General features: G+C 35.4%; 3 protein-coding genes across 3 annotated transcripts; all 3 read right to left on the bottom strand.

Moving 5' to 3' along the window:
- Nucleotides 1-11416: 11416 nt before the first annotated feature.
- LOC107811355 (putative mitochondrial protein AtMg00820) lies at nt 11417-11833 on the bottom strand. The gene has a single exon (XM_016636262.1). It carries the CDS (start codon nt 11831-11833, stop codon nt 11417-11419), a length of 417 nt encoding a protein of 138 aa, XP_016491748.1.
- A 5661-nt stretch (nt 11834-17494) lies between these two features.
- LOC142178252 (uncharacterized) lies at nt 17495-18874 on the bottom strand. The gene has a single exon (XM_075247582.1). The coding sequence runs from the start codon at nt 18872-18874 to the stop codon at nt 17495-17497; it is 1380 nt and encodes a 459-aa protein (XP_075103683.1).
- An 882-nt stretch (nt 18875-19756) lies between these two features.
- Nucleotides 19757-20173, bottom strand: LOC142178253 (putative mitochondrial protein AtMg00820). The gene has a single exon (XM_075247584.1). The coding sequence runs from the start codon at nt 20171-20173 to the stop codon at nt 19757-19759; it is 417 nt and encodes a 138-aa protein (XP_075103685.1).
- Nucleotides 20174-25349: the final 5176 nt, after the last annotated feature.

Here is a 25349-nt window from a genome sequence, read left to right on the forward strand (position 1 = left end):
ATAAAAGTGAATGTAACGCAAAAGAAAGGGCCAGTCAAAAGAACAAAAATTTTGTTCAAGGGAAGAATTGGTTACCAAGTTGGGCTAAAAAGAATTTAATTCATCCTTTTGCTTATAGAAAGGGACCCAAACTAGTTTGGGTTCCTAAGACTAACCCCTGATTTCCTTTTGTAGGCTCAAGTGAAGGGGAGCAACCAAATATGGTACATGAACAGTGGCTGCTCAAAGCATATGACAGGAAACAAGGACCAGTTCCTTTGACTTGAGGACCACAAAAGAGGAAATGTCTCCTTTGGAAATGGAAAGAAAGTTGAAATCATTGGGGTTGGTAAGGTAGGTAAGGATGACTCTCATTCCATTGAGAATGTGTACTTGATAGACGGCTTGAAGTATAGCTTAATCAGTGTGTCACAATTGTGTGATAGAGGTAACTTGGTAGCATTCACCTCTACTAAATATTTTGTGATAAATCTTATCACTGACAAGATTGTTTTGCAGGGTAAAAGAGTGAATAATATATATATTATAAATCTGTCCACACTCTCAGAGAATGAACTAACTTGCTTAAGTGTGATGGATAGTGATCCCCTCCTTTGGCATAAGAGGCTTGGACATGCAAGTCTAAGTCAACTCAACAAATTAGTCTCCAAGGACTTGGTGATAGGACTGCCTAACATTAAGTTCAAGGAAGATAAAATTTGTGAGGCTTGTGCTAGGGGGAAGCGGGTAGGATCCTCTTTTAAATGCAAGAAAGTGGTAACTACCACCAAAACGATGGAACTGGTTCATATGGATCTCTGTGGTCCAATGAGAACATTAAGTAGAGGTGGTAAGAGGTATGTGATGGTGCTTGTTGATGATTATTCTAGGTTTACCTGGACACTGTTTTTAACATCTAATGGTGAAGCATTTGACATGTTCACTTCCTTTCTTAGAAAAACTCAGAAACAATTAGGAAATCAACTTGCATCAATTAGGTATGATCATGGTACTGAATTTGAAAATGCTAAATTTGCTGAATTTTATGATGTGCATGGCATAGATCATAACTTTTCTGGCCCTATAACTCCACAACAAAATGGAGTAGTTGAAAGAAAGAATAGGACTCTTGAAAATATGGCTAGGACTATGCTTCTTTCTAGTAAGCTGCCCCACAACTTCTGGGCAGAAGCTATATATATTGCATGCTATATCATAAATATGTGCATGACAAGACCTCTAGTAGATAAGACTCCCTATGAGTTACTTAAAGAGAGAAAACCAAACATATCCCATCTAAAGGCATTTAGATGCAAGTGCTTTGTGCACAACAATGGTAATGACTCCCTAGGTAAGTTTGATCCTAGAAGTGATGAGGGAGTATTCTTGGGATATTCTTCACATAGTAAAGCTTATAAAGTTTATAATAAAAGAACTATGTGTGTTTAAGAAAGTGTACATGTGGTTTTTGATGAAACTAACATTCTTTTTGAGATACAGGAACAGGATGATGAAGCAATTGGGCTGGTTAAACACTTAAATGAAACCACAACCCAGGCTGAAGCATCTCTAGAGGAAGGAACAGGTGATGGAACATGTTCATCTATCCCCTACAACATGACAAGGGGGAATAAAACAAAATAATTCTCAAACTTCAGTGGAACCGGTACCTGAACCTGTTCCACAACAACAAAGTTTATCAAATTTATGAACTAGCTAGATGAACCAGTTTCAACTGTTGTCTTTTAGTCTAGTTATTTGTAGTAGGTGGTTTTAACTTGTACCTTTTTAGCTTTATCTAGAAGCATCTATAATAAGTACTTTGTGTTTTCAAGTTAGAGTTAAATTAAAGTTTGTCGCAAATAGCTAGAGGCTAGTTTGCTACAAAGGGTTAGAGGTAATCCTAGGTTTACAAAAGAGTTTTTGTAAATGCTATTTTGGCTCACTGATTTAGGAAAGAGTTTTGGGAAAATACTACTGGGAAGTAGGTCGTGGTTTTTTCACCTTTTGAGCCAGGTATTTTCCACATAAAAATCTCTGTGTTATTTATTTTCTGTACTTATTATTCCGCAACAGTAGTAATTTGAACACATAGAAGAACCAGGTCCTTCTATAATCTGTGCCCGCGAAAAATTGGACACCACACAAATCACCCCCCTCTTGTGTGGTATTGACGTATAAAACATCAATTGGTATCAGAGCAGGTTATCCTTGAATAGGCTAACAACTTAGGAGAAGATCTAGATGAGTGTACCACCTGGAAACTGGGAAGGACAATCCACTACTAGGCCACCACTCGTCAATGGACAGTACTACTCCTAGTGGAAAAAACCATAATGAGAGACCACATCATAGGAGAAGACTATGAACTATGGGACATTGTTATAGATGGTCCATTGGCTACCATGAAGATAAATGCCGAAGGAGAAGAGGTCCCAAAAACAAGAGCTGACTACACTGCTGACGACTTGAGGAAATGGGAGAAGAATGCTAAGGCCAATAAATGACTTGTGTGTGTACTTGGTCCAGACGAGTACAATAGAATTCAAAGTTGTACTACTGCTAAGGAATTTTGGGACATCTTGCAAGTGGCTCATTAAGGAACTGCTCAGGTGAAGAGGTCCAGAGGTACTTTACTATATTCTCAATATGATAATTTCTCTATGAAGGAAGGAGAGACTATCCAAGAGATGTATACAAGGTTCACCACACTGACTAATGAACTGAAGTCTCTTAGAAGGACTCTTCTTGAAGAAGACAAAGTTGAGAAGATTCTGACTAGGGTTCTACCAGTTTCTTGGGAAAGAAAAATCACTGCAATTCAGGAATCTAAGAACATTGCAACTCTTAGGTTGGATGAGCTAATTGGAAATCTCACTGCTTATGAACTTAGAAGGCAGGCCATGAAGATGGATGTGCCTAAGAAGAAAAGGAGTCTGGCACTCAGAATCACTGAAGGTGCTGATCTGGAGGAAGATGAAATGGCTATGATCACCAAGGACTTCAAGAAATACCTTATGAGAAGAAAAGGTTCTTCAAGAGGTGGAAATTGCAACAAAGCAAGGGTTCCTGAAAAAATGACCAATGAGGGCTGCTATACGTGTGGGAAGACTAATCATCACATCAAGAACTGTCCTCAATAGGAAATTTATTGGAAGAAGGAAAGATCTGAACGAAGGAACAGGAAGAAGGAACAGGTTCATCCCAAGAAGAACAAAGGATCAACAAAGGTTATGGTTGCTGCTTGGGGGAAAGTTCAGATGAGGAATCATATGATGAAGATGGAGATGAACAAGCACTTATGAAAATTGGAGAATCAGATGAGGAATCTAAGGTAAGTATAATTCATCTCAAAGACAAGATTAAGTTTTTGTCTAAAGAAAAACTCTCTGAATTATTGCTTGATTTCATTGATGAATCTGAGGTAATAAATAAAGAAAAAAAACAACTGTCTAAGGATTGTGTGATTTTAAAAGTAAAGTGTAAGAACCTGGAGGTCAAAGTTAGTGAGACCGTGAGTGAAAATACTGCTTTGATGAACCAGGTTCATACATTTGAAGCAAATGTTCTTGAGTTAAAATATGAAAATCTAAAACTGAAACTAGGAACCAGTAAGAAGACAACTGATTGCACACAACTTACTTTAGAAGAAAATGTAAGAAAACTGAAAGATGAGTTGTATATGAAGGATGAGCAGGTAAGAGTGCTAAAGGAGGATCTAGGCAAGGTCAAGCATGAACTAGACAAAACTAGTAAATGGAATAGGTCCTCTGATGCTTTGTCATGGCTACATGAACATCACAGTAGCAATAGAAGAGGATTTGGCTTTGGGAATCAGCTACCTAAGTGGGACCCTAAAAGCAAGTACCTCACTCTTCCTGATAACAAGATTTGTACTCACTGTGGTAAGACTGGTCACTATAAAAGTGAATGTAACGCAAAAGAAAGGGCCAGTCAAAAGAACAAAAATTTTGTTCAAGGGAAGAATTGGTTACCAAGTTGGGCTAAAAAGAATTTAATTCATCCTTTTGCTTATAGAAAGGGACCCAAACTAGTTTGGGTTCCTAAGACTAACCCCTGATTTCCTTTTGTAGGCTCAAGTGAAGGGGAGCAGCCAAATATGGTACATGAACGGTGGCTGCTCAAAGCATATGACAGGAAGCAAGGACCAGTTCCTTTCACTTGAGGACCTCAAAGGAGGAAATGTCTCCTTTGAAAATGGAAATAAAGTTGAAATGATTGGGGTTGGTAAGGTAGGTAAGGATGACTCTCATTCCATTAAGAATGTCTACTTGATAGACGGCTTGAAGTATAGCTTAATCAGTGTGTCACAATTGTGTGATAGAGGTAACTTGGTAGCATTCACCTCTACTAAATATTTTGTGATAAATCTTATCACTCACAAGATTGTTTTGCAGGGCAAAAGAGTGAATAATATATATATTATAGATCTGTCCACACTCTTAGAGAATGAACTAACTTGCTTAAGCGTGCTGGATAGTGATCCCCTCCTTTGGTATAAGAGGCTTGGACATGCAAGTCTAAGTCAACTCAACAAATTAGTCTCCAAGGAATTGGTGATAGGACTCCCTAACATTAAGTTCAAGGAAGATGTTTGTGAGGCTGGTGCAAGGGGGAAGCGGGTAGGATCCTCTTTTAAATGCAAGAAAGTAGTAACTACCAACAAAACGATGAAACTGGTTCATATGGATATCTGTGGTCCAATGAGAACATTAAATAGAGGTGGTGAGAGGTATTTGATGGTGCTTGTTGATGATTATTCTAGGTTTACCTGGACACTGTTTTTAACATCTAAAGGTGAAGCATTTGACATGTTCATTTCCTTTGTTAGAAAAACTCAGAAATAATTAGGAAATCAACTTGCATCAATTAGGTATGATCATGGTACTGAATTTGAAAATGCTAAATTTGCTGAATTTTGTGATGTGCATGGCATAAATCATAATTTTTCTGGCCCTAGAACTCCACAACAAAATGGAGTAGTTGAAAGAAAGAATAGGACTCTTGAAAATATGGCTAGGACTATGTTTCTTTCTAGTAAGCTGCCCCACAACTTCTGGGCAGAAGCTGTAAATATTGCATGCTATATCATAAGTAGGTGCATGATAAGACCTCTAGTAGAGAAGACTCCCTATGAGTTACTTAAAGGGAGAAAACCAAACATATCCCATCTTAGGGCATTTGGATGCAAGTGCTTTGTGCACAACAATGGTAAGGACTCCCTAGGTAAGTTTGATCCCAGAAGTAATGAAGGAGTATTCTTGGGATATTCTTCACATAGTAAAGCTTATAAAGTTTATAACAAAAGAACTATATGTGTTGAAGAAAGTGTACATGTGGTTTTTGAAGAAACTAACAATGTTTTTGAGAGACAGGAACGGGATGATGAAGCAATTGGGATGGTTAAACACTTAAATGAAACCACAACCCAGACTGAAGCATCTTTGGAGGAAAGAACAAGTGATGGAACATGTTCATCTATCACCGACAATATGACAAGGGGGAATAGAACAAAATAATTCTCAAACTTCAGTGGAACCGGTACTTGAACCTGTTCCACAACAACAAAGTTTATCAAAGTTTATGAACCAGCTAGATGAACCAGTTCCAACTGTTGTCTTTTAGTCTAGTTATTTGTAGTAGGTGGTTTTAACTTGTACCTTTTTAGATTTATCTAGAAGCGTCTGTAATAGGTATTTTGTGTATTCAAGTTCGAATTAACTTGAAGTTTGTCGCAAATAGCTAGAGGCTAGTTTGCTACAAAGGGTTAGAGGTAATCCTAGGTTTACAAAAGAGTTTTTGTAAATGCTGTTTTGGCTCACTGATTTAGTAAAGAGTTTTGGGAAAATCCTACTGGGAAGTAGGTCGTGATTTTTTCACCTTTTGAGCCAGGTGTTTTCCAAGTAAAAATCTCTGTGTTATTTTTTTTCTGTACTTATTATTCCGCAACAGTAGTAATTGGAACACATAGAAGAACCAGGTCCTTCTATAATTTGTGCACGCGAAAAATGGGCACTACACAAATCACCCCTCTCTTGTGTGGTATTGACGTATAAAATATCAATTAACAACATGCAGGTTTATCTTAGAACACATAATTTAAAACATTGAATTTAAATTCTAATAGTCATACTGCAACAAATTTACTTGCCTTTTGTTCTACATCAAACCTTAACTTACCTTGACCTCCTTCGTGTTTTATTCATTCCACTCTTTTTGTGCTGGACCCAAAATTCTGAAAAGTAGTCTATCAACTAGTTCATTGTATCTTCGGCTATGCAAAAGCACAATGCCAAAACTCACAGAAGATCCCAAGGCAAAACTTATATATTTCCCATCCACTATATCATGGTCTGACTGGCTGCTAGGTTATGGCAATTCATTCAGTACTTTGGTGTCACTGCACGTTTTTTTTAAAGGAAAATCGTGTTGGGTTTTTAAGCTTGATTTAGCTTAAAAGAGGGTGAACGGGAAATGAAGGGAAAAATGAAAATTTGATTTTCACAAAGTATATTGGAGGGGGAAAGCTCATTTGTTGAGTATATATATGATTACACTTCTTCTAGCTCTTAAAGAGTTGAGAAGAAGCAACAAAATTTATTTGTCTATTTACGTAATAGCCGTTTTACGCGAACGGTAATATTGAAGATTTGCACCTTCTTATTTAAACCCAACCTGCTGGCTATATATCTCCTCTTCCTTTCTGCATTGTTTTCTTACAAAACAAACAACGTACGTGTGATTTGCTGCGTGTTAATTCGCTGAAACACTGGGGTTTGAAGTACCACTACACCAGTGTGTAATCCGTTCTATCCTGGGAGGAAATAATCCACACCCTCAGGTACTAGGAGTGGATTAAGTTTCTCAAGAAAATACTGTCAATTCAATGGGCTCGAATTAAATTCTGTTTCTTCTACATTTTTGTTTATACGTTGTTTTTCTTCTCCAGAATTATTTTACAAATACAGTTTACTAACAAGCTTAAGGAACTTAATTTTATATTCTGTATTTGTGTTATACATACTGTTCTGGAGACTAAAACATGCGTGATTTTCTACTCCCGTTTTGGAGATTAAAGCCTTTGTGGTTTTCTACTCCAATAGTAAACGTATATTCTGTTTTGGTTTATTATCTGTTATTTGGAGATTAAAATTCTAGCGATTTTCTACTCCATTGGAAATTACAATCTATGTGATTTTCTACTCCAGTTTTATTCGATTTGAAGATATAAAAACTTCGCCGTATATTAAATATTTGTTTGTGTTATTCTTTTACAGAAATGATGACTTGTTCCTATGGTGACTGCCAATTCATCGACAAGCGGAACAACACCTGCATTGGCACAGACACGGCAGAAAAGCCCAAAATTATTTTTGGGATTGATTTCAAGCGGTGGCAGCAGAAGATGTTCTTCTACTTGACGAATTTAAGTCGGAAAATACAAGGGGGAGGGGTGAATTGTAGCCGATTTTAATTGCTTAGTTGACTGAGTGTGAATTTAGTCGACTAGACTTTATACAATGTTTGACTTCAGTAGAGTAAAATGAAAAGAACATAAGGTAAAAGAGACACAACCGTTTTTATACTGGTTCAGTACCGGTGTGTTACCTACGTCCAGTTTCCTTGGGTCACAAGGGTTCTCTTAGATCTTTGATAAATATTTGCAGTAGTAATGATATTGTGAACGTTCACTACCAACGTTGTACAATAACTTTAATGCTTTGTATAGTTGACACAACTTTCTTTATGTGTTCTACCTCTTCCTATCTTTTGAGATATTTGTAGATTCAAGAATACAATGTTTGTACTAAGGATTAGAAAGGCTTAGAAACAGATGTTATAGTTGTGTATTTAATCCTTGAGTTTGCCAATCTTCTTATAGGAGAGTTTTGAGAGCCGTTGTAGATTGATCTTTGATTGAGACCACAATATTCTAATGATATTTGACCCAAGAGGTGCCTCCGATTCCTTCATGAGAGATGAGCTAGATTCACTTAAGTGCTTGCTTTCCATACCCGAAATCCAGGGAGTGATTTGTGGTTATTACACTTGATTTGTTTCACTTTATTTTTGATAGCTTTAAGGAAAAAGGACAACACTCAAATTGTCTTCCATTATGTTGTGTTTCCCTTCCATTTTGAATCTCCTGATTTACTACAATCATGTCTTCCATGATATCGTTTCACTTTGTTTTGGATCTTCCCGAATTACTGCAATCAATAAGACAAAGTGGGTAAGTTAGATTTGTTCTATTGTCATCATTGAAACTTAAGTGTGACAATCTCTCCCTTTTTGATGATGACAAAACAAAAAAAAAATTAAATAGAGTAAAACAGAGTGTACTTCCCTTTCATAGCTTAAGATGCATGCTCCCCCTGAGTTTTTGCTCTGGTTGCTTTATTTTATCTTCCTTCATGTTTTATCCCCCTTTGGCATCAATCAAAAAGAAAAAAAAAGTGCAGATAGAACAATCATAATAATATAGGTCACAAGTAAACTAGTTAGGATAGTAACGTTTATGCCTTCAACAGAGGCATACTATGATGGTTCTTACAGACCAGCGCAAAAAAATACCAAATGAACAAACTAAAGACAAGCAGGGAACAAAAATTGTTTTAAAACACACACACACACAGTGCCTTTGTTTCTCCCCAGGAAGTACTTCAGGGTATTTATCACTTTGGTGCAGAAAAAGTCATAAGAGGTATCAATTTCTTTGGTGATTTTGTTCATCTTTTCTGTCATGGAGTTGAAAGCCCTGATTCCTTGCCTCCTTGTAGCTCCTATGTCAATCCTGAGCTTAGCCACATCTTTGCCTGTTTCTTTGGTGACTTCCCTGATCTTGTCCACTTGTTCTTTCATTGTGGTGAGCATGATTTTTATCTCATCTAGACTTTACTGAATATGCTGTAGGTTATTTGTGGTAGTCGACAAAGGCTCTATTGGTTCAGTGGGTGCTTCAACTTGTACTGAAGCACTTTCAACCTTGGCACGCATGACCCATCCGTTTTCATTTAAGGTGTAACCCATCATAGCAAATGTTGTCTTATCATAAGTGCTTGTAATTTGCTTAGGTGAAAAATGTGCCAAATCAACCTTCATGACTTCAAGTATATGAGATGAGCAAGCCATAAGGTAAGCAATCAGCAGAAGAGGATATATCCATGATACTTTCGAGCATATACTGAAGAATCCATACAAACCAGTCAAGTCTTTTATTGTTCACAAGACAGTAAAGAACGAATATGTCTCTAGTAGTCAAAGTGCCGAGAGACCCAGTCCTAGGAAGCAGAGTAGTAGCTATCATATGGGCTAAAATACGGTGTTCAAACTTGAAATTTTTAGGACCAATGTCAGGAGGGTTTTCAGACATAAAGGCTTTTGCTTCTTCTAAAGAAACTTCAAAGTCTTTAGGCTAGGGATTTTGTACAAAGACATCATAACAATGAAACTTAGCAGAGAATATCTTTTCAAATTGATAGGGATCAAGAACAATCCGAGTGCCTAACACCATTGATTCTAAGTCATCTTTGTCAGTAACAAACAGATTTGCATAAAACATCCTTACAGGCTCTTCATATACAGAGGTTCCAATAGTATCAAATAGAGAGGAGAGACGTTGAAAATCAAAGATAGTAATTACATCACAGTGTAAACTTTTCATAAGAGGAAGACTTACAGAGCGTCCATAGGCCATAGATTTAGACTTATAAGACTCAAACCTTGATTTTTCACTTGGTCCGTAGAAGATCAGTTTATCCGCTGGCCCAAAATCTGAGCTTTCCACTTTCACTTTCTTGCATGCAGGCCTTTTAGGGGTTTGCTCCATGGGACTTTTTCCTTCCCTTTTTTGACTAATATGAAGTTCCTCTGATGATTCACTGCTTTCATTATCGGTTTTGATAAAGTATGAATCAAGAGATGATTCAAGGTCAACCGTTTCTTCAGGATTTTGGATTTTCTGAAATCGTCTGCTTTGTCTTGAGGCGGTCGATGATGAGAGATTTATTTTTTCCATGGTAGAGAAATTTTGTGAGAAGTGATGGAGAATGAGAGAGAAAAGGGCTATTTATCTAATCTCTTGAGAGGTTGAAGAGGTGCACCGGTTAGAGGAAAAGGTGAATCCAAATGGAAATGACCCTTTTGGGGAGTTGCTTCGGCGACACCAGTGTAATAATAACACCTACATCAAATTAATACATTCACCAATTAAGCAGACCAAGAAAATATTTTATAAGGATATGAAGGATTTCTTCACCAAATAGATATAATACCAATCTTTTTACGCAATATACAAAATCTTTATTCCAAAAGAGGTTTTGTAAAAATATCAGCAAGTTGCGATTCAGTATTTATGAATTCTAACAATATATCACCTTTTGCAATATGATCACGAATAAAATGATGTTTAATTTCAATGTGTTTTGCCCTAGAATGATGCACATATTTTTTTGACAACACATATAACACTTGTATTATCACAGAATATAGGAGTAGAGGTAAAAGATAAATCATAGTCTAGAAGTTGATGCATGATCCAAAGGACTTGTGTACAACAACTCCCTACAGCTAAATATTCTGCTTCAGTAGTTGATAGAGCAACATAATTTTATTTCTTACTATGCCATGAAATTAGAGCATTTCCCAACAATTGGCATGTGCCACTAGTACTTTTCCTATCAATCCTATCACCTGCAAAATCTGCATCTGAAAAACCTTTTAAAGCAAAATTGTTAGAATGAGCATACCATAGTCCTAATTCAGTGGTCCCAATGAGATATATAATAATACGTTTAACTGCAGTAAGATGAGATTCCTTTGGAGCCGACTGAAACCCTGTACACTTACATACACCGAACATTATGTCTAGTCGACTAGCAGTTAGATATAATAGTAATCCAATCATTCCTCTATACATTGTTTCATCCACATTTTTTTCATTTTTGTCTTCTTCAAGCAAAGATGTTGGGCTCATTGGAGTTCCAATAGACTTTGCATTTTCCATGCCAAACTTTTTTATGAGTTCCTTGGTATACTTGGTTTGGCTAATAAAACTCCCTTTTGAAAATTATTTGATTTGTAATCCAAGAAAGAATGTTAGTTCTCCCATCATGCTCATTTTAAATTCTTCTTTCATAATATGAGTGAATTCTTTACATAATACAGGGTTAGGACTTCCGAAGATGATATCATCAACATAAATTTGAGTAATAAGATTACATTTATTTGAGTGCTTAATAAACAAGGTTGTGTCGATATTACCTCTTTTGAAGCCTTGATTTAGAATAAAGGAGCTTAGTCTTTCATACAAGGCTCTAGGAGCTTGCTTGAGTCCGTATAGAGCTTTAGACAACTTGAATGCATGGTTTGGGAAGCTGGTAGTTACAAAACCAGGAGGTTATTTCACGTATACTTCTTAAGAGATATATCCATTTAAGAACACACTTTTTACATCCATTTGAAATAGCTTGAATTCTTTATGAGCAGCAAAGACAAGTGGTATTCGAATGGATTCTAATCTTTCTACAGGTGCAAAATTTTCATCGTAGTCCATTCCTTCTTGCTGAGAGTAACCTTGAGCAACTAGCCTTGCCTTGTTACAAACCACCTGACTAGACTCATTTAGTTTATTTCTGAAGACCCATTTAGTTCCTATAGTGGAAGTGTTTGATTGTTTTGGAACAAAATCCCACACTTTATTTCTTTCAAATTGATCGAGTTCATACTTCATAGCTTTGACCCAGTAGACGCCTTTAAGGGCTTTATCAACCTTTTTTGGTTCAAGTTGTGATATTAAGGCCATGTGAGAGTTGAGCTTCTGGTAGTGATACATTCTTGTGGATTTCCAATGATGAACTTGTGAGGATATCCAGGTTCACTTTTCCATTCATTTGGAATATTTGTGATTGACTGTTCAGTAGAAGATGGTTCCTGGATTTCAATGTGTTCTTCAGTTGACTGATTTTGCTAATCAGTCGACTGATATTGACTATCTTTTCCTGCAACAACAAACTTTGGAACAATAGAGATTTCCTCATCTTCAGGAAGTTTTACATTCCTTAAGTGAGTGTTAGTATCTACAAAAACAACATGAATGGATTTCTCAATGCAAAGGTTATTTTTATTAAAGACTCTATATGCTCTACTTGAAGGAGAATAACCAAGAAAGATACCTTCGTCACTTTTTGGATACCATTATTGTGAATGAAACATTTACATCCAAATGGGTGGGAAGTAACTGATGTTGGGTTTCTTACCATTCCACAGTTTATATGGAGTCTTTTTGAGAAGGGGTCGAATCAGACATCTAATGATAATATGACATGCAGTACTTACAGCTTCCGCCCAGAAGTGGTGAGGTAGAGAGTTTTCCACAATCATGGTTCTTGCCATGTCCTGTAAAGTTCTGTTCTTATACTCTACCACTCCATTCTGTTGAGGTGATCTTGGCGAAGAGAAGTTATGAGATATTCCTTGATCATTACAAAAGTTTTCAAAAACTCTGCTTTCGAACTCTCCTCCATGGTCACTTTTGATAGTAAAAATGTAATATCCTTTTTCACGATGTACCTTCTTACAAAAGATTTCAAAATTCTTTTGAGCTTCATCTTTATGACCCAGAAACATAACCCAACTAAAATGAGAGAAATCATCTACGATAACAAAGGCATATTTTCTACCACTAATGCTAGCAGTTCTAGTTTGACCAAACAGATCCATATGCAGGAATTGAAAAGGTTTAGTAGTAGATACAATGTTTTTGATTTTAAAGGATGATCGAGTTTGTTTTCCTAATTGACATGCATCACAAATATTATCTTTTGAAAAATCTAGTTTTGGAAGACTAATGACAAGATCGAGGTTAGAGATTTTTTGAATAATATGCATGCTAGCATGGCTTTCTGTGTGCCATACCCAAGGATCATTAATCATAGAATCTAGACATATTTGATTACCAAGACTGTCCATGTTGCATATAGTATATACATTTTTGTCTCTATTTTCAGAAAGAATAACTTTACCTAATTCGTCTTCAATAAGCCAACCAGATTTTTTAAAACGAGCCTCATAGTCATTGTCGCATAGTTGACTGATACTGAGAAGGTTGTAACCAAGTTCATCAACTAGGTATACTTCGTCTACATCACATGTTGAGCTGAGATGGACTCTTCCAACTCCAATTATATTCCCTTTTGATTTATCTCCAAATGTGATAGTTCCTTCATCGAATTTGGTGACTGTTTTGAACACTTGTTTGTCACCAGTCATATGACTGGAACATGTTCTATCAAGATACCATTTCCCTTTTCTATTCCTCTTGCGTTGTTCCTGCAATAAAAAATTAATTGTTCTTAGTACCCAAGCTTGCTTGGATCCTGAATGGTTAGCATTCTGAGTGTTAGCTTGACTTGAGGCCTTGGGTCGCCAGAACCATTTCTTGTTGTTTTTAAGCCTGCAATGGTTAGAGGAATGACCAAATTTTCCACAGTAGATGCATAAGGGGTTATTAGAATTTTCATAGCCTTTCTCTGTTTTAATTCTATACCTGCAATGATTAGATTTGTGCCCACTTTTACCATAAAGAATACATGAAGAAGTATTTCTAGTTGTAAATTTATGAGAAACATATTGATTTGATTTAACAGAACTATGACTAGCGGATTTTCGTAATCCACTCAGTTGAAGTTGAAGTTCATTAACTTCCTCTTGAAGCATATCCCTCTCAATTTCACATACTTCTAATTTTAACGCCCAATCTTTCTTTTCTCTTTGAATTTTTCGAAGTTCATTTAGAACTTTCTCCATATCTGCAAGAGCAATGTCGATAAATTCTTAAAGTTCATGACAATTTGGACATGTAGGAAGACGTACCTCACTTGTACCTTCGTCAGCCATGAGACCAAGTTCACCTGAGTCTTCATTGCTATCATCATTGATGACCATGAAGCATATGTAGGCAATTTCTTCTTGATCAGATTCTTCTTCATCACTCCAAGCTCCAAAAGATTTCTTCTTTTGAAAGTTTCTACTAAGTTTCTTTTTCAGTTCAGGACATCCTGCTTGGATGTGTCCATGTTTCTCACACTCACAGCATCTTTCATCGTTTTTGTCGTTATCATTGTTCATCTTATCATTTCTGAAGTTTGATTTGCCTCTTCTGCTGTATCTGTTCTTCTTCATCATGTTTGTTATCACTTTGAAAAGCATAGCAATGTTCATATCATCTTCTCCTCCTCCTCCTTCTTCTTCTTCTTCTACTTCTTCTTCTTCTTCTTCTTCTTCTTCTTCTTCTTCTTCTTCTTCTTCTTCTTCTTCTTCTTCTTCTTCTTCTTCTTCTTCTTCTTCTTCTTCAGCCACAGTTATTTTGAATGCGTCTGTCTTCCTTTTTTCTTGTTGAACTTGCCTGCCTAAATGTATTTTTTCAAATGATATTCTAATGATACTAGTATACTTACCCACGCGATGCGCGGATAGTTTTAAACCAAAAAGAGCATAGAGAAATATTAGAAAGAGATATATATTGCAAACTATATTTATTGGCTGCATTAAAAAAAATTAAACGAAAAGAAAAATAGGTGAATCCTATCGGGCTATCTCTATGAATTTGTTGTTAGGGCTATCTAAAGATGTTCATATGAAATGAAGGGTCATTTGTTTCCTCAACAAATGTCTTTTGAGTAAATGTCAGCCTCAGGTTGTGTGCCGTAGTCCTCAACTTCAAATTATTTGGTCCGACTACAAAGTAGTTCATACGATATAAGCGAAGTTCATGTATCTTGTTCCTAAAAAACTTAACAACATACTTTCCGATTGAAGCATATATACGATCACCCTACAAAATCAGATTCCTTATTAGTGCACAATTATGAAGCCAACAATTATAAGATCGTATATACTGTCATAAGTGCCTAAAGTTGTCCTCAAGATTTGATGTCAAAAACCTGATTGCTTTAGTTTTTGAGATATCGTGTAACTATCTGACGCAACAGTTCAATACAATGACAACAGATATTTACCTTAAGTATCTCATTTGTTACCCCTAGTCTTCCAGCTGCTAATGTAGCCCCACCAGCAAGAAAGCTGGAATGATGATATATTTCTCTCTTCTTCTGAAAGGCATTATAATAACAAATATTTCACATTATTAAAAGAAAAACAAACCTTTTTTTGCAGGATAATAATCAAAAAAGCATTTTCGCAGTAACTTTTACCACTCACCTCGGCTGCATAGAGTTTTTTGAGTTGCTCATTACAAAAATCCATTTTGCCTCTAGCAACCCATTGGTTGTATCAAGACGATTTCCAGTGTGTTTTTGCACAATTTTCCCTTGCGCCACTATATATTCATAATGTTCTCTCTTGCTGAGAACAGAAAGAAAACGATGAATAATTAGAGCTAAATGGTAATATCAAATAATGAAAGTAAAGAAATTATACAGAGTTTACTCCTTGACTTAACAGAAAAAAATACATATTGTCTCCTTTTTTAATCAAGGATAAAAGGAACATATGGAACATGCCATAGAGGTAATTAATAGTAGTAGTGTATAATAGAGCAGATCATATATATATAAAGAAAAACCAATGTCTGTGCATGTATATGAGAAGCCATTTGTATATTGATGCTAAACATTATGATTTGCATTGCAATAAGTGACAAAGATTTTGCACATTCTGCCAAAGATACTTAATACATTATTTCTAAAGCTTAGATCATGGACATTCTTTGAGGTCAACCTTTTTTCCATCTCCATGATTCCTACTTCGAAAACTCTTCAGAAGTGTAATGTGTTCCACATCTGCTTTGAGAAAGAATAGTTTGGCTGCTTCATGTCTAATAATTTGATGCTTATTGATATCTTTAACAGACCTGGATAGTGCATCAGTAGTATTTTTAGTAAGTAATTGACCCAATACATAATTGACTTCATGTTTTACTAAAGCAGTGTTTCAAGTTACAGATTCTTTATTCGTGTCCAATATTATTGTAATGTGAAAAAAGAACAGAATAACAATGATACATGCCCTGTTCTTCTTTAAAAATAGCATTCCTCAAGTCTTAGACAGAGGAAGAAGTAGAAGGACCAGATGGTTTGTGGATAGAAAGTGTGATAAAACCATTGTTCAGGAACCGTTATTAGTTATTACATTCTTCAACTCTTTCATTTGTCTGACAGACTATAACTTGTTTTTCTGAACTATTGAGCTGGAATTGCAGCAAAACTTGTTTATATCAGGAAAATATTACTTTATAAACCAATTACATGAAGAGTGTGAAGAATAATAAGAATAAAAATGAAATGTAACGCACTTACATTGCGGATGTCATTAAATTTTAAGAGAATAACACAACATTAAGAGTAACTTAATTAAGAAGCCATTTTAGCAGTTATTTTAAGTAAAGCTGTCAAAGAGAAGAAGAATCATTCTTGACCTTTATGGGTAAAATGAAAAAACAAAATACACAATTTAAAAAAGAATGAGGCCTCACCAGTCAATGACAACCACTTAGCCCAACAACATATTTGACAACTCCCTGAAGCCCGACCAAAACAATCTTGGTTCTGTTGTTTCTAGTCACAATAAATTTGGTGTGTCTCGGATGAACAGACAGTTCCTTATCACCACTCTCTGCACGGAAAGGCGATAACACCCGAGATAGACATAGTTGAGCCTCCAGTATTTTGCACGTCTAAACAACTAACTAATCACAATGAATTTAATGAAGATAACAATAAAGATCAGTTTAGGTTAGGTACTGTTACTCTGCCACCAAACTGCAGAGCTCTACATGATGAATAATCCTTTCTCCCATGCTCCTCATGTCGATCAGATAATCAAATAACAATTTTTTCTAGCCATGAGAACAAATTAACAATTCGAACATTAATTGGAGAAGTCATCAGTAATGTAATAGTGACTTTGATCATACATTTCCTGCCAAAGTAAGAAAGAACATAATGGAATAATGAAGTAGTAGAACTTAGGAATAAGCATATTGAGAAACAATCTTGTTGTATCACACCAATAAAAGACAAACAAAAAAATTAGTAGGTCGATTAGTAGTCAAAAAAATGAGTATATGGAAACATCCATAATTTTATTTTAGCCAGCCAAAACATATTACAGTTGATGCAATATCACAAAATCCACTTGATGAATTACCTTATTCAAATCAATTTTGTACATGACGTTCACTGCTTCTTCACCAATGCGATGTAAGAAGTAACGTTATTCCATGTTATGGCAGATGATGACCAATATAGAGAAATAGGAAAATATTTTTAAAAAAATACCGAAAAGTAAAGCGTACCTATTACATGTTTCAATAGAGAAATAGGAAAATATTTTTAAAAAAATACCGAAAAGTAAAGCGTACCTATTACATGTTTCAGAAATCACATCAACAGGAACTTTTTGCAGTTGGTTAATGAATCTCAGCAACAAAAGTAGTACTTAAACCTCCAAAAAGATATTGATTATCTTTCGAGTGTCAGACTAAATTTCGAAAAACTTCTTTAAATACAACATTTGTAGCTTCAGTAGTTATTTGCCCATCATCATCACAAACCAAAATTTTTAATCCTTTTCTGCTTGTCACCCGAGAAAGAGCAACATATAGTTGTCCATGTGTAAAAACTGGTTTCTTCAAAAATAATCCCACGTGACACAATGACTGTCCTTGACTTTTGTTGATTGTCATGGCAAAAGAAACAATGATTGGAAATTGTCTTCGCTGGAACTTAAATGGAATTCTAGCATCAGATGGAGTCAATGTCATTCTTGGAATAAACACTTTCTGTCCAGCCATCTGTCCTGCTAAAACCTTGGCTTCAATGACTTGATTTTCAAGTTTAGTTATGATCAACCTTGTTCCATTACATAATCCTGCTGACTGATCAATATTTCTTAATAACATTACTGGAATACCAACCTTTAGAGTAAGAGCATGATTTGGAACTCCAGAACATTTAATTGTATTTAAGAATTCAGGAGTGTGTACATGTTCCAGTGCTGAATAAGTATTGTCAGAGCTGCAGATTGTATCAGAACTCAAATATGATTTCTCAGAACTTTGATTAAGCGAAATCATATATTCGTTGACTGATTCCACCATATCAAGAGTTGGTGTAAGAATGGCTCTCTGCTGGAGGTATCCTATATCATTGCAACGACTGTTGAAATCCGGATATGTACTTTCTACAATTGCAGATGTTGGATCAACAGATTGTTTTATCAAAAGATCATCTGGTATTTGGACTTTTTCATTGCCATCAACAGAAGTACCAACTATACCATCGCCAATTGCCAAAATCCAATCTGAAAAAACTCTCAACTCATCTAGATGTGTCCCTATTTCATTACCTTGCAATCTCATATTCTTTGTTAACTTTAAGAGTTGACAGTGAGGCCACAAATAAGAAGAATTGAGAGAAGCATTAACAATATCTTGCCTACTTCCTTTTGGAATGACAGGTAATATTTGTCTGAAGTCACCACCAAGAATAATTGTTTTACCTCCAAATGGTAGGTGTAAATTGGATGCATCTTTAAACCTAAGAATATCTCTTAAAGTTTTATCAAGAGCTTCAAAACAATATCTATGCATCATGGGTGCCTCATCCCAAATAATCAACTTTGCCTTAATAATTAAATTTGCTAAAGGAGTACCTTGCTTGATATTACATGTTGAATCTTCAGTTACATTTAGAGGAATCACAAATCTTGAATGAGCTGTTCGACCACCTGGTAACAACAGAGATGCAATCCCGCTAGATGCACATATTTTTTTGACAACACATATAACACTTGTATTATCACAGAATATAGGAGTAGAGGTAAAAGATAAATCATAGTCTAGAAGTTGATGCATGATCCAAAGGACTTGTGTACAACAACTCCCTACAGCTAAATATTCTGCTTCAGTAGTTGATAGAGCAACATAATTTTATTTCTTACTATGCCATGAAATTAGAGCATTTCCCAACAATTGGCATGTGCCACTAGTACTTTTCCTATCAATCCTATCACCTGCAAAATCTGCATCTGAAAAACCTTTTAAAGCAAAATTGTTAGAATGAGCATACCATAGTCCTAATTCAGTGGTCCCAATGAGATATATAATAATACGTTTAACTGCAGTAAGATGAGATTCCTTTGGAGCCGACTGAAACCCTGTACACTTACATACACCGAACATTATGTCTAGTCGACTAGCAGTTAGATATAATAGTAATCCAATCATTCCTCTATACATTGTTTCATCCACATTTTTTTCATTTTTGTCTTCTTCAAGCAAAGATGTTGGGCTCATTGGAGTTCCAATAGACTTTGCATTTTCCATGCCAAACTTTTTTATGAGTTCCTTGGTATACTTGGTTTGGCTAATAAAACTCCCTTTTGAAAATTATTTGATTTGTAATCCAAGAAAGAATGTTAGTTCTCCCATCATGCTCATTTTAAATTCTTCTTTCATAATATGAGTGAATTCTTTACATAATACAGGGTTAGGACTTCCGAAGATGATATCATCAACATAAATTTGAGTAATAAGATTACATTTATTTGAGTGCTTAATAAACAAGGTTGTGTCGATATTACCTCTTTTGAAGCCTTGATTTAGAATAAAGGAGCTTAGTCTTTCATACAAGGCTCTAGGAGCTTGCTTGAGTCCGTATAGAGCTTTAGACAACTTGAATGCATGGTTTGGGAAGCTGGTAGTTACAAAACCAGGAGGTTATTTCACGTATACTTCTTAAGAGATATATCCATTTAAGAACACACTTTTTACATCCATTTGAAATAGCTTGAATTCTTTATGAGCAGCAAAGACAAGTGGTATTCGAATGGATTCTAATCTTTCTACAGGTGCAAAATTTTCATCGTAGTCCATTCCTTCTTGCTGAGAGTAACCTTGAGCAACTAGCCTTGCCTTGTTACAAACCACCTGACTAGACTCATTTAGTTTATTTCTGAAGACCCATTTAGTTCCTATAGTGGAAGTGTTTGATTGTTTTGGAACAAAATCCCACACTTTATTTCTTTCAAATTGATCGAGTTCATACTTCATAGCTTTGACCCAGTAGACGCCTTTAAGGGCTTTATCAACCTTTTTTGGTTCAAGTTGTGATATTAAGGCCATGTGAGAGTTGAGCTTCTGGTAGTGATACATTCTTGTGGATTTCCAATGATGAACTTGTGAGGATATCCAGGTTCACTTTTCCATTCATTTGGAATATTTGTGATTGACTGTTCAGTAGAAGATGGTTCCTGGATTTCAATGTGTTCTTCAGTTGACTGATTTTGCTAATCAGTCGACTGATATTGACTATCTTTTCCTGCAACAACAAACTTTGGAACAATAGAGATTTCCTCATCTTCAGGAAGTTTTACATTCCTTAAGTGAGTGTTAGTATCTACAAAAACAACATGAATGGATTTCTCAATGCAAAGGTTATTTTTATTAAAGACTCTATATGCTCTACTTGAAGGAGAATAACCAAGAAAGATACCTTCGTCACTTTTTGGATACCATTATTGTGAATGAAACATTTACATCCAAATGGGTGGGAAGTAACTGATGTTGGGTTTCTTACCATTCCACAGTTTATATGGAGTCTTTTTGAGAAGGGGTCGAATCAGACATCTAATGATAATATGACATGCAGTACTTACAGCTTCCGCCCAGAAGTGGTGAGGTAGAGAGTTTTCCACAATCATGGTTCTTGCCATGTCCTGTAAAGTTCTGTTCTTATACTCTACCACTCCATTCTGTTGAGGTGATCTTGGCGAAGAGAAGTTATGAGATATTCCTTGATCATTACAAAAGTTTTCAAAAACTCTGCTTTCGAACTCTCCTCCATGGTCACTTTTGATAGTAAAAATGTAATATCCTTTTTCACGATGTACCTTCTTACAAAAGATTTCAAAATTCTTTTGAGCTTCATCTTTATGACCCAGAAACATAACCCAACTAAAATGAGAGAAATCATCTACGATAACAAAGGCATATTTTCTACCACTAATGCTAGCAGTTCTAGTTTGACCAAACAGATCCATATGCAGGAATTGAAAAGGTTTAGTAGTAGATACAATGTTTTTGATTTTAAAGGATGATCGAGTTTGTTTTCCTAATTGACATGCATCACAAATATTATCTTTTGAAAAATCTAGTTTTGGAAGACTAATGACAAGATCGAGGTTAGAGATTTTTTGAATAATATGCATGCTAGCATGGCTTTCTGTGTGCCATACCCAAGGATCATTAATCATAGAATCTAGACATATTTGATTACCAAGACTGTCCATGTTGCATATAGTATATACATTTTTGTCTCTATTTTCAGAAAGAATAACTTTACCTAATTCGTCTTCAATAAGCCAACCAGATTTTTTAAAACGAGCCTCATAGTCATTGTCGCATAGTTGACTGATACTGAGAAGGTTGTAACCAAGTTCATCAACTAGGTATACTTCGTCTACATCACATGTTGAGCTGAGATGGACTCTTCCAACTCCAATTATATTCCCTTTTGATTTATCTCCAAATGTGATAGTTCCTTCATCGAATTTGGTGACTGTTTTGAACACTTGTTTGTCACCAGTCATATGACTGGAACATGTTCTATCAAGATACCATTTCCCTTTTCTATTCCTCTTGCGTTGTTCCTGCAATAAAAAATTAATTGTTCTTAGTACCCAAGCTTGCTTGGATCCTGAATGGTTAGCATTCTGAGTGTTAGCTTGACTTGAGGCCTTGGGTCGCCAGAACCATTTCTTGTTGTTTTTAAGCCTGCAATGGTTAGAGGAATGACCAAATTTTCCACAGTAGATGCATAAGGGGTTATTAGAATTTTCATAGCCTTTCTCTGTTTTAATTCTATACCTGCAATGATTAGATTTGTGCCCACTTTTACCATAAAGAATACATGAAGAAGTATTTCTAGTTGTAAATTTATGAGAAACATATTGATTTGATTTAACAGAACTATGACTAGCGGATTTTCGTAATCCACTCAGTTGAAGTTGAAGTTCATTAACTTCCTCTTGAAGCATATCCCTCTCAATTTCACATACTTCTAATTTTAACGCCCAATCTTTCTTTTCTCTTTGAATTTTTCGAAGTTCATTTAGAACTTTCTCCATATCTGCAAGAGCAATGTCGATAAATTCTTAAAGTTCATGACAATTTGGACATGTAGGAAGACGTACCTCACTTGTACCTTCGTCAGCCATGAGACCAAGTTCACCTGAGTCTTCATTGCTATCATCATTGATGACCATGAAGCATATGTAGGCAATTTCTTCTTGATCAGATTCTTCTTCATCACTCCAAGCTCCAAAAGATTTCTTCTTTTGAAAGTTTCTACTAAGTTTCTTTTTCAGTTCAGGACATCCTGCTTGGATGTGTCCATGTTTCTCACACTCACAGCATCTTTCATCGTTTTTGTCGTTATCATTGTTCATCTTATCATTTCTGAAGTTTGATTTGCCTCTTCTGCTGTATCTGTTCTTCTTCATCATGTTTGTTATCACTTTGAAAAGCATAGCAATGTTCATATCATCTTCTCCTCCTCCTCCTTCTTCTTCTTCTTCTACTTCTTCTTCTTCTTCTTCTTCTTCTTCTTCTTCTTCTTCTTCTTCTTCTTCTTCTTCTTCTTCTTCTTCTTCTTCTTCTTCTTCTTCTTCTTCTTCAGCCACAGTTATTTTGAATGCGTCTGTCTTCCTTTTTTCTTGTTGAACTTGCCTGCCTAAATGTATTTTTTCAAATGATATTCTAATGATACTAGTATACTTACCCACGCGATGCGCGGATAGTTTTAAACCAAAAAGAGCATAGAGAAATATTAGAAAGAGATATATATTGCAAACTATATTTATTGGCTGCATTAAAAAAAATTAAACGAAAAGAAAAATAGGTGAATCCTATCGGGCTATCTCTATGAATTTGTTGTTAGGGCTATCTAAAGATGTTCATATGAAATGAAGGGTCATTTGTTTCCTCAACAAATGTCTTTTGAGTAAATGTCAGCCTCAGGTTGTGTGCCGTAGTCCTCAACTTCAAATTATTTGGTCCGACTACAAAGTAGTTCATACGATATAAGCGAAGTTCATGTATCTTGTTCCTAAAAAACTTAACAACATACTTTCCGATTGAAGCATATATACGATCACCCTACAAAATCAGATTCCTTATTAGTGCACAATTATGAAGCCAACAATTATAAGATCGTATATACTGTCATAAGTGCCTAAAGTTGTCCTCAAGATTTGATGTCAAAAACCTGATTGCTTTAGTTTTTGAGATATCGTGTAACTATCTGACGCAACAGTTCAATACAATGACAACAGATATTTACCTTAAGTATCTCATTTGTTACCCCTAGTCTTCCAGCTGCTAATGTAGCCCCACCAGCAAGAAAGCTGGAATGATGATATATTTCTCTCTTCTTCTGAAAGGCATTATAATAACAAATATTTCACATTATTAAAAGAAAAACAAACCTTTTTTTGCAGGATAATAATCAAAAAAGCATTTTCGCAGTAACTTTTACCACTCACCTCGGCTGCATAGAGTTTTTTGAGTTGCTCATTACAAAAATCCATTTTGCCTCTAGCAACCCATTGGTTGTATCAAGACGATTTCCAGTGTGTTTTTGCACAATTTTCCCTTGCGCCACTATATATTCATAATGTTCTCTCTTGCTGAGAACAGAAAGAAAACGATGAATAATTAGAGCTAAATGGTAATATCAAATAATGAAAGTAAAGAAATTATACAGAGTTTACTCCTTGACTTAACAGAAAAAAATACATATTGTCTCCTTTTTTAATCAAGGATAAAAGGAACATATGGAACATGCCATAGAGGTAATTAATAGTAGTAGTGTATAATAGAGCAGATCATATATATATAAAGAAAAACCAATGTCTGTGCATGTATATGAGAAGCCATTTGTATATTGATGCTAAACATTATGATTTGCATTGCAATAAGTGACAAAGATTTTGCACATTCTGCCAAAGATACTTAATACATTATTTCTAAAGCTTAGATCATGGACATTCTTTGAGGTCAACCTTTTTTCCATCTCCATGATTCCTACTTCGAAAACTCTTCAGAAGTGTAATGTGTTCCACATCTGCTTTGAGAAAGAATAGTTTGGCTGCTTCATGTCTAATAATTTGATGCTTATTGATATCTTTAACAGACCTGGATAGTGCATCAGTAGTATTTTTAGTAAGTAATTGACCCAATACATAATTGACTTCATGTTTTACTAAAGCAGTGTTTCAAGTTACAGATTCTTTATTCGTGTCCAATATTATTGTAATGTGAAAAAAGAACAGAATAACAATGATACATGCCCTGTTCTTCTTTAAAAATAGCATTCCTCAAGTCTTAGACAGAGGAAGAAGTAGAAGGACCAGATGGTTTGTGGATAGAAAGTGTGATAAAACCATTGTTCAGGAACCGTTATTAGTTATTACATTCTTCAACTCTTTCATTTGTCTGACAGACTATAACTTGTTTTTCTGAACTATTGAGCTGGAATTGCAGCAAAACTTGTTTATATCAGGAAAATATTACTTTATAAACCAATTACATGAAGAGTGTGAAGAATAATAAGAATAAAAATGAAATGTAACGCACTTACATTGCGGATGTCATTAAATTTTAAGAGAATAACACAACATTAAGAGTAACTTAATTAAGAAGCCATTTTAGCAGTTATTTTAAGTAAAGCTGTCAAAGAGAAGAAGAATCATTCTTGACCTTTATGGGTAAAATGAAAAAACAAAATACACAATTTAAAAAAGAATGAGGCCTCACCAGTCAATGACAACCACTTAGCCCAACAACATATTTGACAACTCCCTGAAGCCCGACCAAAACAATCTTGGTTCTGTTGTTTCTAGTCACAATAAATTTGGTGTGTCTCGGATGAACAGACAGTTCCTTATCACCACTCTCTGCACGGAAAGGCGATAACACCCGAGATAGACATAGTTGAGCCTCCAGTATTTTGCACGTCTAAACAACTAACTAATCACAATGAATTTAATGAAGATAACAATAAAGATCAGTTTAGGTTAGGTACTGTTACTCTGCCACCAAACTGCAGAGCTCTACATGATGAATAATCCTTTCTCCCATGCTCCTCATGTCGATCAGATAATCAAATAACAATTTTTTCTAGCCATGAGAACAAATTAACAATTCGAACATTAATTGGAGAAGTCATCAGTAATGTAATAGTGACTTTGATCATACATTTCCTGCCAAAGTAAGAAAGAACATAATGGAATAATGAAGTAGTAGAACTTAGGAATAAGCATATTGAGAA

This window comes from Nicotiana tabacum, chromosome 24 (genome assembly GCF_000715075.1).
Source record: "Nicotiana tabacum cultivar K326 chromosome 24, ASM71507v2, whole genome shotgun sequence".
Classification (NCBI taxonomy): domain Eukaryota; kingdom Viridiplantae; phylum Streptophyta; class Magnoliopsida; order Solanales; family Solanaceae; genus Nicotiana; species Nicotiana tabacum.

Bases quoted from the DNA above. Each gene is read 5' to 3' on its own strand.
- LOC107811355 (XM_016636262.1), bottom strand. From the start codon at position 11,833: ATGTATCACTACCAGAAGCTCAACTCTCACATGGCCTTAATATCACAA.
- LOC142178252 (XM_075247582.1), bottom strand. From the start codon at position 18,874: ATGCATCAACTTCTAGACTATGATTTATCTTTTACCTCTACTCCTATA.
- LOC142178253 (XM_075247584.1), bottom strand. From the start codon at position 20,173: ATGTATCACTACCAGAAGCTCAACTCTCACATGGCCTTAATATCACAA.